Below are 20,539 nucleotides of genomic sequence, written 5' to 3' on the forward strand. Positions count from 1 at the left end.
CTAGTTTACTAGATGTCATTTAGAAATCACTTTTCAGGGCACTGAACTATGGTATTTTGTTGAATTAATCTCTAGCAGACATCTGGAATTTACTTACCATAATGTGGTTTTGACAGTTTTCAATTATCTACTGCTGTCTCTGATGACAGTGTCATCTTAAGACAAATTACACATCTGTCCTTATCAAGATCTTTGAGCATTTGGATGTGCTTGATGTATCACTGCTATTTTAATAGCAGAGGAATTGGAAGCATTAACTACATTGGACTGTTGGACAACTCTGAAGAACTTTGGAGATAAGACTGGAAATCACTATCAGAAATGGGTCTGCTTCAAAAAAGTAGCTCTGCTATTCCAATTGCTTCTTTCCTAGTTACAGCTCAGATTTTAGTATCCTACCTTTTCTGCATTATTTATTTCCATTGTATATATGAACTAAGTTTTTTTTACATTTTGCTTTTGAAAGTTATGAAAATTTTTCTGTTTCCCTTCATTATGCAATTTTATTAAACATTGATATTTGCTCTTTGCTGCAGAACAGGTCCTTTAAGTCTTATCTTTGTACTAATCATTATACAATCACTTCAGTAAATGATACTGGTCCTAAATATTTGCATTACACTTACAAAACCAAAAATATTTCCAGGCTTGCCTTCCATACAGAAATCTGTCATAATGACAGTCCCTGGCACCTATCAGAGAACTGGATTAGAAACAGCTGGAAAAGGTTCAGGACAAAAGTCTGTGATAAGAGACTGCTAGAACCAGCAGTTTAAGTCCTTGTTGGACAAAGCAGTAAAAGCTGGAATTTATAACAAAGAATCAATTCCAAACTTCAGAGAAAGCCATCATTAATCACAAAATAACTTTGCCCAGACACCAATAAAAGGGAATGTGACAGATCAAATCTACCAATACATTATGGAGATGGAGACTCAAATTAATGACCCCTAAAAGGTTTCTCAAACTAACTGAACGTCAAGATAAAGGATGGGGTTTGAAACACAAACCTCTACAGAACATAAAGTTAATAAAATATGTCTCATATAGAAATTGTAGGGACCACAGGAGCTGGCCACACAGCAAATCCCATGGTCTCATAAGGCAAAATATCCTCAAATATCACAGAGATGAGGGATTCACAAAAGCCTGATCTATGTTAAAAAGCATCAGTACCAAGATCTGAAAACAAAGAAGGAATACGCTTGCCCTTGAATCCAGAAGTCAGTCCTCATCAATCTTCCAGGGCTGGACAGACTAAGAATCAGACTTCTAATTAAAACAGAAAGCAAACAACCAACCAATGAAATCCCCGTCTCACCAACATGGAAACCACCTGAAGGCATATAACATATATGGCAGCCATGTATTATTGATTTGGACACAAAGCAATGCAGGGCTTATAAGAACTCATTCATCATCTTTTGCTTCATTAAAAAAGCATAAAACTGAATCTGCCGTAGGCAGCAGAAGTCATAGGGTGTAGACATGAGCACTCAAATGCTAAACAACAATCCTACAGAACTTAGGAATTCATATCAAAATTAACATTAGGAAATCAGACTACAGAGGGAAAACCCCATTAGAGGTGCTAAAAAACCCCACTGTGATACAGTCCTTTGACAACCAAACCAGTTAATATCTTTATTCCATGACCTAGAACTGTCTCTTACCTTATATTCATCCATCCACACATGTGCCAGCCTCAGTGAGTTATGAGCCATAGTGTCCTGTCCCCCTGGTGAGCCATAGGGACGCCTTTTACGGAAAATGTGCCCCACCCTGGAGCAGGGGATGATCAGAAGTTTACCACCACACATCCAGATCTGTTCATACAAAAGCAGAACATACCTCATTGTACATATACAGACAAGGCTCACTACCTCCTTCCCTTCTTCAAGGATTCTTTGGCAGGTTTATCCATTATGACCGGATTAGGTGTCACAAACATTGTCCTACATGTCATGCTTTCTGACAAGTCAAATTATTAGATCTTCAGGTTAGAAAATACTATTTTTGTCACATCATCACATTTCCCACTAACACATCATGGCTTTCACAAAAAAACACAGTAAATTTTCTAAAACTTTGTGCTCTAATGGCCTATTAGAAAACACTGAAATATATGGCCTAAGATTCAACTTGCAGGTTAAGATATTTAAATTTATTTGCCTACATAAGAATTACACATGCACACTTCTATGACAGATAATGAAGATAAATCAATATTGTCAAAGGAGCCTGGAGAGCTTTTCAACTAAGTAGAAGCACCTGTTTTACACAGCTGTTTGTTCCTGTTAAGTATATGGGAACTCAGAACTCCTTCCACATTTCAGATACTACATTTAGGTGCCTTAATCCAACTCCAGAGTTCATTTACACTCAACTTCCATTTATTTTTTTAAATTGTAGCTTCCAGAAGATTATCATCATTGGCCCTTTGTTGGACTAAGGTGTTCTCCAATCTCAGAAAAATCTTCTCACATTAGCAGTTTACAATCACGTCAGTTTTAAATTACTTCTGGATAAGATAAAGAGATAAAGACTAAAGTTCCTTACAATTCTCCCCCAGGGAGACAGGGCTTCCAGACTTTATAAAGCTATATGAATGTCATCCAATTTTTCAAAGCCCTTTTCACTGAAACTGTATTACACAGTAGCAACAATAATTTCCCCACGCTCCATACACTTCTATTCAGATACCTAATTATATTTTATACTGAAAACTTGAAAGATTTTATTTATTCATTACACACCCCCTTGAAGTCACTCAAATTTATGAAATACCAGTTCTTATTTTTGAGGTCTAATCTTGATTTCTCTAACGAACCAATTTGATAGATTTCTCTAAAGTTTCGAGGGTTCTGTGTTGGGGATTTTTTTGGGGGGTGTTTGTTTGTTTTTGGTTTTTTTATGGTAACTTCATTTTTTAATCCCCTTTTCATATTTGTCATGACAGCATCTCATTCTCAGGCAGACTCTTGTCAAACCTGTTGATGAATCCATTTTACAGAAGTGAAGAGGTAAACAGGACATTGAGTACAAAAAGTTGTTTTGCTTTCAGGGGTGTAACAGGGAAGATGAGATAAAATATAGGAAGCCCAAAGAAGCATCACTTTTGAAACTCCTGATTATGACTTTCTCATTATTTTTCCAACCAAGCTGACTCCTCTACATGACTCTTAATTTAGTTAGAAAAAAATTTACATTTCCAGGTGCTCAAAAAGGAGACTGAAGTGTCTGTCTCAAAAGCCCCACACATGTCTAAGGAAATACATTAAGCTTACTTATTATCAGTGTTGCTGTGAGCCACACATCTTTTTAAATGACCTGTAAAATTCATTAGACATTGTTTATAAATGAATTCCAGAAATTTGCATGATTATTCTTTTCTTATGCTTCTCTATAGGTATTATGAAATGCTCCAAAAAACAAAAAGAAAAGCCACAAATATTTAACTACAAAGCTCAAAATTCTCTAGTCTTCCCATTAAAACTTAACTTGAAGTTTATTGTAAAGGCAGCTACTGTGCATTGAAGACATCCTTCCTGGGAACAGAAGCTCTAATTTCGGTGTGCAAATAGGTATTCCAGTGCTAAAGAAACTGCATACAGAAGAAAAGCAGCCAGACAATGAGGTTCATACTCCAATACACATAAAAGCTAGATTACCCGAAAAGATATTTCCAGATTTTCTCCTCCCCAGATGTCCATGCCACTATCATACTGTCCAAGTTCATTAAAGTACTCACGATCCATGGCAAACAGGCCTCCAGCCATAGTAGGTGACCTAAAAAGGGATATTGAAAGAAGTTAATTTTCTTTTAGAGAAAAAACTCAGTAAAATTTTAGCTGAATCGGCCAGTCTCAAAGGTTAAATGTAGAGCTACATAACAAAACATTTACTTCTTTGTAGAGTAAACCTCAGGAAAAGGGATAGGACAGGTGGCTGTCTCCCTACTAAAAAACAAGATAGATTAAAAAAAAGTAAAAAAAAAAAAAAAAAACAACTGTGCAAGTCTGGAGTCCATCAAGTTTTCTACATTGAAACATAGGAGCTGCCTTTAATTAGCTCTGTCTCTGCCAGAAGCTATTTGCCCTACAGTTATAAATGTGTACACTCGCACACAAGAACATGTCCTTACCCCTCTTCCAGGGCAAATTATACAGACCAGGCTTGACTGAACTGCAGAAAGAGTAGAATTCAGAGTATGCATTACTTTCCCATATTAAATTAAATCAAGAAACAAGGTCCAAATTTAAGTTATACAAGCCAGGAGGCTGCTAAAGAAATTATACTCTATCTCATGGATATAATTTAAATACCAGGAGCAGCATTATTTCATCATTGATGCAATGATCATATATTGGTAAGGTATGTACACAGTTTGTGTATTTGCACAAATGTTCTCTTCGGGGTTTCCCAGATTTTAGCCTTGCCTGTGTGTTACTAGAATGATGCTCTATTTTGTAAAAATCTCTATATGATCCCCATCGTACAGTCTCTAGATTGAATTGCCACTGTATCACAAATGTATAATATGTAGATGCCCTAGAAGAGTATAAAACAGAGTAAACCCACCACATAAATACAATGGACTGGTAACAGGCTTTCTCTCATTCTTGTTAATAAAAACCCACAATGAAACAAAGCTTAAGTCTGGATTTCTTTGCTTGTTTTCACACAATTTTCTTCTACAGATTCTGTCACTTTAAAACCTGAGCTGAAAGACTGTTCTCAATTTTTCCATCCTGACAAAATGTTTCATTATGTAGGTCTTTAAAACAGAAAATGTAAGACTTTCCGTTCGATGGAAAGCCATTTTCAAAGGTTAAACAGCAATCTAGTTTCTTCAAAGCAGGCAGAAACCTCTAAGTATGAAAAGTCATTTTCATACTTAGAAAATGCAATTTTTAGATTATTAGACTCCCTTTAACTGTAAAGTTCTCTGCCTTTTCCACAGGAGTTTCTCCTGAAAGTTGAAGGAATGCAACAACAGTGATGAATACAGCAAAAACTAACCTTCAGGCATCCCCCAAGTGAACTGTGAGAACAGTTCTTAACAGAATAAGGATTTTAAGACTTCCTGTGCTGGTTCCCCATTCAGATTTTTCCCAGTCTGTCCTTTCCCCTCTGGCTTCAGGAACTGCCACAGTGACATCTTCCAAATAAGCCAGTAAACCTGTTAAGCAACTTAAGTCTCCTCATTTCTCAGGCCAAATCCTGTGGTGGGTAGACATGGAAAGACTAACTGAAGAGAAGCTTGTGCTGGAGCTGCTTGCATCAGCCTGAAATGCTCTTCATTTACAGTCCAAGAAAACAGAATGAAAGACAGATGAGACTGCCCAATTTCTGATTCACTTTGCAAATCTTACAAAAGCACCATGTTCTCTGCAATGAGTCAGTTTGTAAAAAAAAAACAAAACAAAACAAAAAAAAAAACAAAAAAAAAACCAACACACCAAAGTTCTTGCACCTCACAAACCTGAATTCTGCACCGAGATGGATACCTGCAACTAGAAGAAACACAATCAGCTTCTTGCCATTGCTCTACCAGCATTGGCCCTTCTCATAACAGGATTCACACTGGGACAGCTTCTATTCTCATGTCTGAACCATACGTGTCTGCTACTAGAAAAAGGCACCTACTGACATAATTCTGTAAGAGTTACACGTCCAGGAGGAACCAGATATTGCCAGTTCCGTACAGCCAAGACAGCCAATGGTTAAAAGATTAAGGTAACTTTCAAGTCCTAGCGTTAAGCTTTACCAAGACTTTTGTTTCAGAATGACTCTCAAGCAATTCAGACTGCAAAAAATACAGACAGGCTTCCAATACACAGTTTCAGGCATTTGCCACATTGTGAAAAGAGACAAGTAATATTTTAAAGACTTTCACATCCATGTGTGTTAATTTAGGAAGCTTTATGACAAAATAATTGCTTATTTGAGGAACAATATAAACGAAATCTAAAGCAAAAAAAAATGGTGTTGACATAGAAAATTGCCATCTACTCTGATGGTCTCTCCCATCAGCTAGGAAACCACCTTCCTATTACCACAAAAACATATTTTCCCAATCTAGCAATTCTTCAGCATTTCATCACAGAAATTATAGAGCCTATATTAGTGGGATATGCAGGCTATTACTAGCACAGAGGCACTTATCAAAATTATCGTTAAGCCTAACACAGACTGACTGGAAACAAAAATCAATGGATACCTCACAAGTAAAATTATTGGACAGATTTAATACAGAATAGCACAGTAAACTCCTTAAGACTTTTGCCAAAAAGTGGCACAAGCATTCTCTAAAAACGTGCTTTCTTGACCTACTAAGACCAATATATCTAATTTACAATTAAATGTGAGAAATTAAACTGAAATACGTAACAGTATACAAAACTATGTCCAAGTAAAATAAAAAAGTCAGCTATTTCACACGTTAGACATCTGCTTCTACAATTGCACACCCAGACAGAGCCCATAACGCTTAGGAAGTGTTTCTGATCACCCATACGTTACATAGAGCTTCACACCACTCAAGAGCAACCTTACTTGATTGGAGCAGTGGCTCCCTCGGGTCCTTCCAGTTCTGACAAAGGAACAAGATCCCATTTAAAGTGCAGGCCCCAGTTAAATCCTCCACGCACAACTGGGGAAGAGCTGTAGGTAAGCGTGTCAGCACTAATTATGTCAATCACAGGGCACACCACCGTCCTGCGATCTTCTCTGATAGGAGTCAGCAGAGGTTGTAACCACATCTCATTCACCTCACAGTGACTGTCCAGGAACACCAGCACTTTCCCTAAAGAGGCCAAAGCACACAAAACACAAAGATACATGGTAACATAAAACATGCAAACACATATGCAATTATATCAGCAGCAGAGTAGCAGCAGTGTCCTCACCACCCTGTGTAACAGAGAGGAAACACCATCTGCACTGGGAAGCACTGACAAACCAGAGACTCCACAGGGACTTGTTCAGTCACAAAGGCTGAAGGTAGATCCTGGCTACTCACTTTTAGCTACAAATTGCCCAAGTGGGCCGTTCTTTGCATTTCTTTGACAGAGTTTTATAGTCATCACTTGTTCTACCCAGTTTCAGCAGAGCTACAGTACTTTAAATGAAGCACCATCAGACCAGCAGCAGTCAGAGTCAGGCAGTGCATTAGTCCTCCCATGCCTGAGTCAGATTATAGAGATAGCCAAAGATGACAGATATGGGGCCGGATGAATTATCACCATGACAAAGCTGGTTTTGTCCACTGACTGTAATCACCTTGGGCTCACTTCATATCACACTTCAGCTGCAACAGTAAGTGAATGGATGTGAAATCTGTAGATTTTAAACAAAGCCATTCTGATGAATTAATCTGCATTCATCCATGAGACAGGCTACAAGCATGTCAATTCCTGAATATATTAAATTACATTTATATTAAATAACATTTATTTAATTAAATAACAGAGCATCTCCGCATTTCATTATCTCTAGAGTGACTGCAGATTCATACCAGTTTAAAAGGAGAGTGAGTGCCCTGAATGGACATAGCCAAATCCACCAGTATTAGACCAAGCAACACTTCAGTCCCATCAGCTTATATGGGGATTATCCGCCATGGTCAGACAGGACAGGAGTTTGACCCATGAGAGACCTTCAGACTCAGTTGGTCTAAAAAGTCATCTGAATTTCTATGATACAACATAAAATTTATGTAACACTAGAATAATGTGGAAGAGAAGGGAAAGAACTTTAAAGAAGAAACATACAAATATAAAGAGTAACCCACTAGCAAAAGACAGTATTTGACTGGGGGAAAAAACAAAAGACTCCAGCAGTTCAGAAAAGCAATAAAATTACTTAAAATTGCACTAACTCAAATTAATCTTAGCACAGCTTGGAAAGTGCAAGCACAATTTTCTCTCTGGATCATGCCATTACAATGCTAATGAGTAAACACCAATTAAGAGACTTTATCTGGCACTCAAAATTAGTTGAGCAAGTAGCACATACTTTCTCAGATGCCAAAGAATTTAATCGGGAACCATATTATGGTAAAAGGCACACAGTGTATGTAAAGCACCAAAGATAGTTTATCCCAATTAACATTCACTGCAACAACAGAAAAGTTTGTGCAAGAAACACTGCAATTAGATGGGTGAATCAGAAGCCAGATTAGAGCATACCTTACTAAGGAAGTATATTGCCATTTTAAAGCAATAGCTTTCACATGAAACATGCAGAAAATGTTCTGCAACTACAATGTATAGCACAGATGGAAACACTCCTGAGACAACACTGCGTCAGAGCAGGAAGAGGGAAAATTCTACATTGCCTCACTAAATTTTGTCAAATGCTGGTTTTGTTTTACTATTTCACTGAGCTGCTCTAAAAAATTAACTCATTTTATCCAAAGCAAACTTCCATAAGAAGAAAAAAAAAATACAAATCAACAGTTCAGACAAGGTTTAAAAGGCACTCAAATATGGCTCCAAATTTGCAAAGTCATTGCTTGGGTGACTTGAAAAAACATGTCCCCTCTCTTACACACCATTGATTTCCTAAAGTTAATTACAAACTATAAAAACAGTGAATTTATTATATCTACTCTATATTTACATATAAACAAGTGCTCCTTCCTTCCTTCTCACTGAGTAACAGAGAAACCTCAGGTGAGGACTAATCTGGCAAAGCTATCAGGAAATACTGGAGAAAGCTTTATAAATATCATGGTCAACCACATGATGTAAATATTTAAATACACAGGTAATGTTAGTTAAGGTCTCCAACTATAATTATACAGGTATCACTGAGGACACTTCGTATAGTTGTTGTGACATAGGTTAATTAACAGCCAAAGATCAATGCAATTAACTCATTTCAAAGTCACTGATATTCTGAAACAATTGCTAAAATGTTTCTCACCTAAGAAAGCATTATCCCAAATCCTTTTTCCCCTGCACTAAGTTGTGTAGCTTAGAACATGGCATGACATGCAGAGCTCCTGCAGCGAGCTAAAGCAATCACAGGTCAAATATTCAACAACTGGAAGAGCTGCACTACAGAAAGAGAAGTCACCCACTTAACATATGGTCAAAGTATGCAAGGAAAAGAGAAATAACAAAGCATACCAGTGGCATGAGAGGCTCCAATCATCCTTCCTCGAATCAAGCCTTCCCGCTTCTCATTTCTTACCAATTTTGTGGTTTTTGGAAGCTGAGTTTTAACATATTCACTCAAGTCTTTCTTCAAGTCAGCTGAAAAAAGTAAGACATAAGTTCAACAACAGGATGGAAATTGTGAAAGCTTTGTTTAAAGTCTCAAGATGTTCAACTCAAAAAGGGACAAAAATTTTATCAAAAAGCTATCTCAATACATGTGGTAGCACAGCTTCAAACCAAGAGTATCAGAGGGACAGTCACCCCACATCCTACGCCCGTCCTCCAATTCCCATGACTTTTTTTGTTGTTGTTTTATTTGCACATTTTCCTATTAACTGCTTCACTTTTTCTTGCTGGATTTTGGAAACAAAGCAGGTACATATCCTGCATTGAAAAGGGTGACAAACCAACCATATGACTGGGCCTTCCATGGGGTGCATTATGTAAGCACTTGCTTATATTTTCCCAACTACCTTTTTATGTGCGGCCACCACCTCAGGTTTTATACTTGGCCTCCCTTTCCTGGATACAGACTGGATTGTTGTCTTTTTGTTCTGTTTGCAAAGCCCCCAGTACACTACGACTTAAGTTAACTGGCACTACTAGATGCTATGCTAAAAGGAACTACTGCTGCTAAAAAAAAAATAAATCAAAATAAAGGTACTGCACAAAGAAATAGCATTTCTCTTTCCAAACTCTTCCCATGGTGACTGTCACTTGCAGCAGAAGTAATGAAAGCCCTTTCACACAGGCAAGTCATTTAAATTACTGTGTTCCATACAATAAAATAAACACTGACACCTATAAAGAGGAGCACAAAGACAACTTTCATTATCAGTACCAGCTAAGCTGGTACAATAGCAGATACAAAGAATTACAACTCAGTCTCAGGTGGTTGCTTTTCTAAAATCCAAAAGGATTAAAGACACTGCTGGCAAGCACATGCTTTTGAAGGAGAGCAAAGTTCGCTGAAGTCTATAAGCAGTACTGTAACTTGACTAACATCAATAATGATGGTAAGAGTAACAGTATTCCCCCCCCCTCCCCGAGCACAGTGGTTTCTAACATGAAAGCAGGCACCAAGGTTTCACCATTGAAGAGAAGATGGACACATGAAGGCTGAAGTACTGGAAAAACAGAAGTTAAAAAGCTTATGGAGAAATAAAAAAGAATACAAAATGAGGAAGAAAAACAAAAAGCCAGCTGAGACTTCATAAAGAACCTTGTTATAGAGAGGCAGACAGAGTTTCAACAGAGGATATGCTGAACAAACATTATTATTCTGATGAACATTCAAACATTAAAGTTTGTTAACAAGATTAAATGCCAAAGGAATATATGTGGAAGCCAAAGCAGTAACCTTCAGGGAGCACAAGAACTTTCAGGCAGGAAGATTTCCAGAAGCAACTCCAAATGTTAAAATCTCAGCCTTTGCACTGCAAGGCGGCATCGTGGATCAAGAATGAGAAGATACCACATAGCCAGAGAACGTTCTAGGACAAAAAAGTCTCTAGAGAAATGAGGACTGGATTCAACTGGGTCACAAGAATTCTCTCCCCTAGTCTTGAATGTGACATAATATGCCAGAGACAAAAGGAAACTTTTTTTTTAAAAAAGTCTCCTAGAAAGTTGCTGAAATAAAAGTCACCTCTAGGATGCTACCCAAAATAAGCAGGGTAGAAGGATTTGCAAGTCTAAAATAAATTAGAGCTCCAATCATTCTTTAAGTGATGTATTATAGCAAGGGAAAGATAGTGTACAACTGCAGAAAACAAAGGGCTAGCACAAAGCAGAAAAGGCCAGTTATCAAACTCGGCACTTAGGGCAACAAGGCTGCATGAGAGGACATGCAATACAAGAGGAAAGATTGCATGTGCAAACTTCTGAAAACAGCAGAAGAAAAAAGAAAAAGAGGTCATGTCATCAATTACGCTACCAGTGTAGCTAAACCAGGCCCACAATACAGGCTTGAACAGCCGAATGTAAGAGCCAACATGCTTTCAGAGTACAGTTTTGACCTTGACAAACTAGCATTCTGCTGCAAACCAGTCCCAGCCATTGCCTGAGACTGAATATATCATGGACCATTCTCAATAGGCAGTTTAGTTTCAGACACCTTTTTGGGTTTTCGTTGTTGATGGATTTCTGTGTGTCAGCTTCATGTCCACTGGGAAGACAGATTTCTTCTTACGTAGCCCAAAAATTGCTTCAATACAGCCTGAGAAATTTTGTTCGAAGGCGAGAATTGCTCCCTTTTAGCCAGTAGACAGTCTCCAAAAATTACTTTAGCCATTATCTTGCTCCATATGTATGTAACAAAGGGCCCTCTAAACAAGAGAAATCTGGGATGGGAGTCAGGGGTGTTATTATTTCAAAGTATTGAGTTGCAGACAATTTGCCAAGCTCCTGATATCACTTTTCTTCAATCTCTTCTTCTGCATAGAAGAACGCTTCCAGTAACAGCCTTCAACACATCCTGTAGCCTGGTCCATAACAGATAAAGCCTAAATCAGGAGAAAGCAGTTGTACTAGAAAAAGAAATCCTGCCTTGCAGCAAAGGGAAAGCAAAATGTAACAGCAGGCTCAGCTGAGCCATAGAAATGCCTGCTTAGCTAGTAAGACTGTTGATGATGAAGTGTAAGAAGCTTTTTGAGGGAAAACTAGATGCAAAGACCCAAGCTTTGCACAACAGCACTGACATGCAGCAGAGCTCCTATATTTAAAGCTGAAGAAATAGGCAGAATTTCACCTAAGACACCAATTCAAGAAGCATGTAATGAAGGGAAAATGAATTTTTAAAAAAAATCCAAGAGGTACAGAGATTAAGCAATTTGCCCAAGCTCACACGAGATCCATGGCACAGCCAAAGTCTCTGTCCATTTCCTCAGTCACCAAGCCAGCTTTGCTCTTCCTCAGCTGTAATATTCCCTCCATTAAAATTAAGCAGCAGTGCAAGCATCAGTGGTATCACCATGATCAAAAGCAGTAATTCTCTGTATAAACAATATCTTTTCCCATCTTCAGCTTCAAAACATGTTCATTTGAAGTCAGAAAGGTAAAACTAGGTGCTTGAATGTTTTGAACCCAATTTGGCCTTCAAATTAGCAACAGACCAGAATAGTGATGGTACTACTGCCTAAACACAGGCATTAGTCAACAAGAGCATAACTGTATCCAAAAGATTGAGTTTTTAAGTGAACTTAGTTTTGAACGCAAAGGTCACGAAACTTGAAAACAAATTGCACAAGATACTTTGTAGCAAAGAGTGCATATTGCTTCCAAAACACAAAACAACAAAAGAGCTTTTAAATATTATGCATTCTTATCAGCAAGGGACAGAGTGTTTGATCTTTGCTCTCTCCTGTATTTTCACATTTGATCTGACCTCAGAGGAAAACTGGCTGTGTAACAAGAGATTTTCATTCTACATTATACATACCTAATCCTTACAGCAAATGAGACCTTAACCCAGAAACCAAACAATGAGACCAAGGGAGCTAATTAAATGTACTAAAAGAAAAATCTAAAAATTATTTTTAAAATACAGAAAGTTGTGGACTTGTACAGAGGCAAGCAGGGAACTTGCACAGTCCTGCTTGCAAGTACTGCTACATTAACACATTCCTCAACAGGCATTTCACTTTTGACGGGCCAAAACGCTTGAATTGCATGTCTGTCTCTGCCTTGCCCATCATTCGAGAGAAAAATGCTGAAGCATCAATCTTTCAACAACAGTAAAGCAATTCTGCAAGGTTTACACCTCTAGGGCCCCTCACAGACTGAGGGAACAGGGACTGCTACACGAAGAGACTGAGACAGTTACTCCTAGGGTGGCCACAAGAGGCTGTGCAAGAGCCACACAGAGCCCTCCCGGCAAAGGCTAAACTGATCCCAGCAAGCCACCATTCCCAAATGCTGAGCAAATAAAAAAAAAATTAAGTACTGTTTCCATAGTGCCACATCAAAGTACTTGGAAGACCGCATCTGAAACAATGTACATTCAATTCCTTTCAGAAGCATTCAGTTAGTACTGGCCCACAAAATTTACAGAAAGATCAGTGCAATCTGCTCTGAGCACCAGAGCAGCCCGAGCAAGGTACTATTCTAAACAGCTAAACAAGGTTTCCTGAAAGATTCTCTCACCCAATTCACTGTTGTCATCCACCAAAATAATTTCATGAAGAAGGTGTGCAGGAGTGCGATCTAGGACACTATGTACCGTGCGAAGCAGCGCAGAAAGCGCTTCATTGTAGAAACAGACAATAACACTGGCAGAGGGCAGATCAGAAGGGTAGGACTTCTCCCTACACCTGCAAACACAAATATAGTAGTTATTACTTTATTTTCTGGGGGATTTCCACAGGGTTAGGTCACTGGAACTTCATAAATAACAAGCAAACATTAAAGGTCTAGGAAGAACCCCGAACTTGAACATAAGGAGCCCAGGCATATAACATCTATAGTAGGGCTCAGCATAGTAAGTTACTCTCCACATAATACAGATTTATAATTAACATTGCTACTTGTTACAAAACAGAGGATACGATGGACTGGGGTGGGAGTAAGAATGACAGATCCCCAAGACATAAATGAGAGAAAGCACTAAGAGCTTGTTTTAGGTGTCAAAACACTGTCTAGTACCCTCAAGTAGCTCAGACATGTACAGGAATGGCAAATACAACATGAGGCCTCCAAAAACCCCCCAGCTTTATTGACCAGCTGCTGGAGACCAAATTGGATATCCCAGAATGCCTCCAATGGTGCTAAATACCTATTTAAATGACCAAGCTTGGAATTGAGCCTGTAGATTAAGACACTTAAATCTAGTCACTGCTGTCAGTGGAGTATACATAGTGTTCATCCCACCCTAAGGCTGACAAGTGCATTTTGTCAGCTGAAGAGTTCTGCATGCTCCATTAACAACATTGACTGGATCTCTGCTGATTATAATAAAAGCAGAGACAACTGACTAACATGCAGTTATCTAAATTTTAACATCTTAACCTGCAAGCTGAAGCCCACCGAAAGCAGAAGAGCATTCTTTCTTATTTTCAAATTTTGTCCATACTTCTAATGGGGTACAGCATCACAGATCAATGCCATTTGAAGATGCCAAGCATGAGGAAGTCCAGTAAAAATAAGAAAACTGTAAGTGAAACCCCAGGAGTGTGTAAGAAAAGTCCTCATTGACTTGGAATGAACTCAGCTCTTGGGAAAGACATTTCAGCAAGTATGATTCATTACACTTATCCACACCAGAAAAACCACTAGAAAAACAGATGCAGGTATATTTATTTTTCAGCTCAACAGGGTTTGTTGTTGTTACAGTGGTGGGGTTTTTTTACGCATACGCATTAGACGGATTACAGAAAAATTCTGCTTTTTAACAAAGTATTTAGAGCAGTGTGATCCAGATACCAAGTAGGGACTTTAAATGAGAAAGAGAGATTTTGTCAGCAGTCATTCTTCTATCTTATCCTCTGTACGTTTGCAACGTGAAAGCATCTCATTAGCTTGGGCACTGGAACATTTAATGTTCATCTTTCAAAGGTACCAAACAAAATTAAAGCATCTCTTTTGGTAATTACAGTATTCAGTATCTCAAAATAAAGCTTAAAGAAATAAAAATATTGTAGTATATTTTAAGTAACAGAGAACACAACTAGCAAGATGAAAGAGACGCAGGGCATGTAGTCTTAGTACTGCTGGAAAGAAAGCTTGATTGCTAGCACTTTTCCACATTGACTTGTACTTAAAGCTTTACTTTCAGAATCTTGTTTCTATCAAAATAGCTGTCTGTGAATCCTACTACTCACTAAAATTAAATATGATAAAAGTCTGAATAATTCTGTATCCAGTCTGGTTCTTCATTAAGCATTCTTAAAGGGAATTAAGAATCAGGAAGAAACTTTGCCTTCAGGGAGTAGCTGTCTTTTTTCATGCGGCCTGATCTCTGTAGGGCTTTACCCATTGCATACCTTTTCCAGTTGGCAAAAAAATTAGATCTCCAGAAACAATATTCAGTCACAAAAGAAGACAGAAGAGATCAAAGAATAGAAATCCTAACCTCAAGTACTCCTGTTTAAATAGCTGAAAGTCTGCCTTCACAACACCAGAGGCTGAAAGAGTATCTGACAGAAACATACTACCAAAAAACGCTAAGTACTACATCAGGTATAATGTGAGTAACAAGTCCTTGAGCACATGAAATTATAACATGTTCTCTTCAAAAATTAGTACCTACTTTGCATCTCTTGTATCAGGCACCTCCCTGTGGTATCCCAGCCGATTACTGATAAGCATATTGAAAGCATGCTTCTGATAACCTAAGTCTCTCACTTCCTGATCTTCTTCATTAAAAATCATTCCTGCAAAAGAAACACACCAATATCAGTTAACAGGCTCAAAAATACCCTTTGTAAACAATCAAGGATTGAAATGTATGCCTTAACCTCCCCTAAAACCCATTATGTTCTCCAGAAATCCCCCTGGTTTTGCAAATTGTATTTTTGTGCAACTATTTTTGCTACCCTTGACAAATAGGTAGCACTTACAAGTAGCCCTTGCAGCTGTAATAAAATGAAATAATTCTCCAAAGACTGATGGCTCCATTGTGTTTATTGCCTTACCAGACACTCTCTTCACTTCAATGGCCTCTAATTCTTAGCACATCCTAAAAACCAACATCAAACAAGCAGAGGGTAGATTTTGGCACACAATGCATCAAAGCTTCTATCCATACAGATGAAGGTTCTGTAATGTGATTTTTGGGAGAGAAAATACATTTACAATGGTAGAAAAAACCCTCCTAATAGCCGCTTCAATTTTGTGTGGTTTTCTCAAGTCTGCAGTAACATAAAAGTAGCTATGAAAAAACTCTAAACTTCTTGTTTACCTCACCTGGGACTTTGACAGCAGGTAAAACAGCAACAGTTTCTCTACTGATTATTTTAGCAGAAGCATCAACTGTTGCTAAGCATGGCAGAGGCAGCAATTCACTGCTAGAGGTCAAGACTGAAATCCTCAATGCCATCCTGCCTGCCTTGACTCAGTGTCAGGGGCCTCTCTATCGGAGCCATATACTCACCAGTGTGAATAGAAACAAAATATTATGGTGCTTCACTCAACTCTTCTACAGGAAAAAAAGAGGAGGGAAGTGGCAGGCACCCCCCTAGCCACTTCTGCAACAATTCAAGTAGCAGACCAATTACTTTTTATTGTCTCTGTTCACGCTGGCTGCACAGAATGGGATGCGTATGTCCTCTCCAGCTATTATCAAGCTACAGAGGCAATTTCACTGAAGTTTCAGTACAAGAAGTGAGCAAGGATAATGTAATTTATCTCTTTCCACACCTGCACATCGTCTCCATATGGTTCAAAATCTGCAGAAAATAGTTAACAAGGGAGTCCTCACTCACATGCTACCATACATTCAGAGTCTGTTTCATAGAATCACAGACTAATTCAGGTTGGAAGGGACATCTGGTCTAATTCCCCATTCAAAGAAGGTTCAACTATAATAGGTTGCTAAGAACTTATCAATTTAAGTTTTGAAAGCCTCCAGTATATCCAAGGATGGAAATTCTACAACCTCTTCATGTCCCTGTTCAAGCATTTGACCACCCTCACACTGAAAATGTTTTTCCTCTTAACTGAAATCTCCATATTCCAATTTATTATCATAATCCCACACACCTGAAAGAGTCCAGCTCGATCTTCCCCCATAGCCTCCCATTAAGCTGCTGTTGACACCAATAAAATATCACCCCTTAGCCTTCTCTCTAAGCCAGAGTAAAACCAATCCTCTCAGCCTCTTTTCATACCTCAGGTTCTCCAGTTTTCAACAGCTGTGCAAAAGCCAGCTGAGCTCAAGCCTGAAGAAAATGAGATAGGTTGAAAAACAGAGTAGAAAAATATTATTTTAAAAGTTTTTAAGCTTCCTTCCTTATCAAACAAGTAGTCCTGGTTGGCCTTCATAGCACAACTATGTCACTACCAGTTGTGTTTCAGTAACACAGGTTACCCAATAGGTACAAAACGACCTGCTAGAGGTCCTGAATTCTGGGCATCCACATCCCCACCATTTACATTTCCCTCTCTGGCACTCTTAGCCTTGAGAACAGCAATGGCAACGCAGCTCTGCTATCAAAAACCTCAAGAGCAGATGCCTTGACATTTGTGCAGGACAAAGCAAGAAGCACCGGGTAGTGATATCTCCAAAAGACGTGGGATACGCCCACATAGTGTGTCTTGTGATGACTTGCTATCATGCTGACTTGCTATCATGCTCATGGACGAGAGCTCCCGCTGTGGATACATTGCATTGTGGGGCAGGAATGAGGTCTGTTTACAGTGGCAGTGCCACTTTTCCAGCACTAGACACTTACTAAAGGGGTAAGTCAGTCCACCTTTGAACCACATGCATTTCCAAAGTAAGGTTTCCTGCTTGTCATTTCAGCCACCCAGCTCAATCACTCCTGAACACTGCATCACAGTAACACTGCGCTACTGGGTCAACTTAGAACAAATTTCTTTATACAAAGCATTAGCTTAAGAACCACATACCAAATGTTTCATTCTACAATCCATCTAGAAGCAACCACTAACTACTTTTTTTTCTGATCTTCTGAAAACAGGCAAGAAGGAATGCTAATATTTTTAAAACATTCTCATGAAGAACAATATCCAAAATGCACAAAAAAGGCCCAAAAGTTTTCAGTCCAAACAGCAGATAAAAGCCCTTGGAAAATAAGGGCTTTTCAATCGAAATATCAGTTTAGTCTTTACTTCCGCGGTGTTATGTGACTCTCCCAGATTAAAAAAAGATAGATTGTCCTACCAGACGACAGTTTGGTTTTGGCTATCAAATGTCAAATTTGCTTTCATTTTTTGTGCTTTGTGTGTTTATCACTGCCCTACCCTACATAGACATGAAACCCTTTCCTGCAGCACCTCATCTAATTCTAACAGAGAGACAGCTGTCTCCTGATGATTTCATGTAGAATTTATCCTGGCACTGTAATTCCCCTTGGCTTTCACCAACCAGACGAGTCACTTGGTTTGAAGATCAAGGGACTTCTCAGTTAAAAAGATCCTATTTCTTTCCTGGCCAGTACTGAATAGTTGGAAAGAAATGGCCACCTGAGGGCTGGCCTTCACCTCACTTGGCTCTCCTGCTTTTTGAAGTGGACCGATAAACATTTATAATGCCACAGGGCAATGTGAATTGGCATTTTTCCTACATAGCCACTCAGGTCTAATGACCAACTCAGAAACTAAAGTTTGGTAAAGTTCTATAAACTCTTGAAGCTGGTGATCCAGCATTCATCCAAAGTAACGACAGAGGACTTCAATCAGACATGAGTATTAAACTCCTGGGTATGAAGTGTACTATGCCATAATTTCCAAAGCAGCAGACCCTGATACCACAACACTCAATGTCTTCCTACAGCGTCAAGCAAGTTTGGAGGCCAGCATGCACCATCTTTGTTTACATATCTGAAACACAACAGCCAACACTAAACTGTACACAGTTAAATATATAAGCAGTTAAATATACAAACCATTTTAGTTTGGAAGGCAAGTTTGGAAAACAAACCCAAATCATCTCATTGATGAAATATGCTCCAAACACACAGACCTTTGTTGGTGCAAAGTAAGCAGGATTTGGCCCTAACCACTGTCATCTCAATAAATCTTTCATTGTAATTTGTCCCCCGCACATTTTCTGTAGATGATTTCATACTCCAAAGATATTCTGCAAATCAATGAGTCCTCTTCATTGTGTATTGTTATCAAGTTATTTTTAATTACTGCATATGAGTCAAGTTTCTCTGCAGCTAATAAAAGTTATGTATCTGAGCCCAGTCAACACAGCAGTAAGATAGGAAACAAGCATACACTGAATCTTTCAAACGCAAGAACTACAACAAGGGTAGACACCTTTCTGTAATCCAGTCCTCCTCATTAGTACATACACCACACAACTGTAGTCATTAGGAATAGTATATTTTGGACTAAACACAACAGAATAAATTCCAAGTAATTCCTAACGAAGAGAGCCACTAGTACCACCTGCATTTTAACAAATAAAACTGCTTCATTATTTTCCCTGCAATCCTTTAAAAAACAAACCAATCAACCTTAATATCTCGTTTCTTCTACTGTTTTAATAATTTTTTCACCAGCACTGAAAACCACTTACCCATTTCAGGAGAGAATTCCACCTCCCCCTTAACTGGGTCCTGGACATGATTTCCAAGAGGATTTCCTATCTTATTCTCTTTCTGTTGCAATTCAGGTATACGAACAGGTCCCCGTGTAAAACGGGGGTAGAATTTTTTTGGAAATGGCCTCTGAGGTTCCAGCCCCTTGACGGGCACATTCTTGAAGGATTGGTTCTCTTCACTGAAGTTGAAATAAACAAAGAGCAGAAGTGTCCAGGTCACAGATGTGAAAAGGCACCCATAGCAGAAATAGCGAAGTGTGACACTTCCCATTGTAGACTTAGCATCATTGAGGACCCATTCTCAATTACCTGAAAGAGAGTGAAAGCATATATTTTGAGAGTGCTGCCCATTACCTCATCAAGTCTATACATTAGGAAATGCATTACATAGGTTGGTCTTCCATTAAATGATTTTTGGAAGTTAAGATCTATGCTTAAAGTTTAAGAATTTAATCCCTTTTCACTTTCCCATTCAAAAAACAAACATGACCAGTTTGCACATTCTGCATAGATATAACTGCTTTAAAACATGAAGCAAACAATCACTAAGAGCCCGGTGACACATTACAATTAAAATTAAAAATGGTTAATTTTTCCTCACAGTAGTTATATAATTATCTCTCTTCCACAACAGTACAGTCCTTGTTTGCCTGCATTCATTTAAACATGTAACTATTTAACTAAATATACTACATACAGAGAATTGATTCTTCACAGAATCACAGAATGGTTGAGGGTGGAAGGGACCTCTGGAGGTCACCTTGTTCAACCCCTTTGCTCAAGCAGGGCCACCTTGAGCCCAAGAGTATGTCTAGACATGTCCACTTTTGTAGTTCATTTCCTATCCTAAAGCATGGTATGAGAGAACACAGACTCAAAAAGCTACATAGTTACACCTTCTTACACCAAATTTAAAAACAGTCATCATAGAATCATTAAGGTTGTAAAAGACCTCAAGGATCATCAAGTCCAACCATCAACCCAACACCACCTAACCCACTAAACCATGTCCATATCAAAGGTAATCACGAGTGTCTCAGAAATTCCAGAAATCAATGGGTTCAATTTAACACATACCACCAAGGATAGTCACATTTACAGATACTCTTCTCTGCAGAAAGAAAGAAAACAGATATTCAATAGG

The 20,539-nt window shown here is 38.5% G+C and overlaps 1 protein-coding gene across 1 annotated transcript in view; it reads right to left on the reverse strand.

Moving 5' to 3' along the window:
• Positions 1-19,705, reverse strand: part of GALNT11 (polypeptide N-acetylgalactosaminyltransferase 11) — a 36,710-nt gene extending 17,005 nt beyond the window's left edge. Inside the window, exons 1-7 of the mRNA XM_010072654.1 lie at positions 19,372-19,705; positions 15,412-15,535; positions 13,311-13,477; positions 9,138-9,263; positions 6,559-6,808; positions 3,672-3,789; positions 1,674-1,826 (exon numbers count right to left, since the gene is read on the reverse strand). Coding sequence (XP_010070956.1) covers positions 1,674-1,826; positions 3,672-3,789; positions 6,559-6,808; positions 9,138-9,263; positions 13,311-13,477; positions 15,412-15,535; positions 19,372-19,666 — 1,233 coding nt within the window. The 5' untranslated portion in view covers positions 19,667-19,705. The remainder of the gene's footprint in view (positions 1-1,673; positions 1,827-3,671; positions 3,790-6,558; positions 6,809-9,137; positions 9,264-13,310; positions 13,478-15,411; positions 15,536-19,371) is intronic.
• Positions 19,706-20,539: the final 834 nt, after the last annotated feature.

The sequence above is a fragment of the Pterocles gutturalis genome, unplaced genomic scaffold (genome assembly GCF_000699245.1).
Source record: "Pterocles gutturalis isolate BGI_N339 unplaced genomic scaffold, ASM69924v1 scaffold20912, whole genome shotgun sequence".
In the NCBI taxonomy this organism is placed as follows: domain Eukaryota; kingdom Metazoa; phylum Chordata; class Aves; order Pterocliformes; family Pteroclidae; genus Pterocles; species Pterocles gutturalis.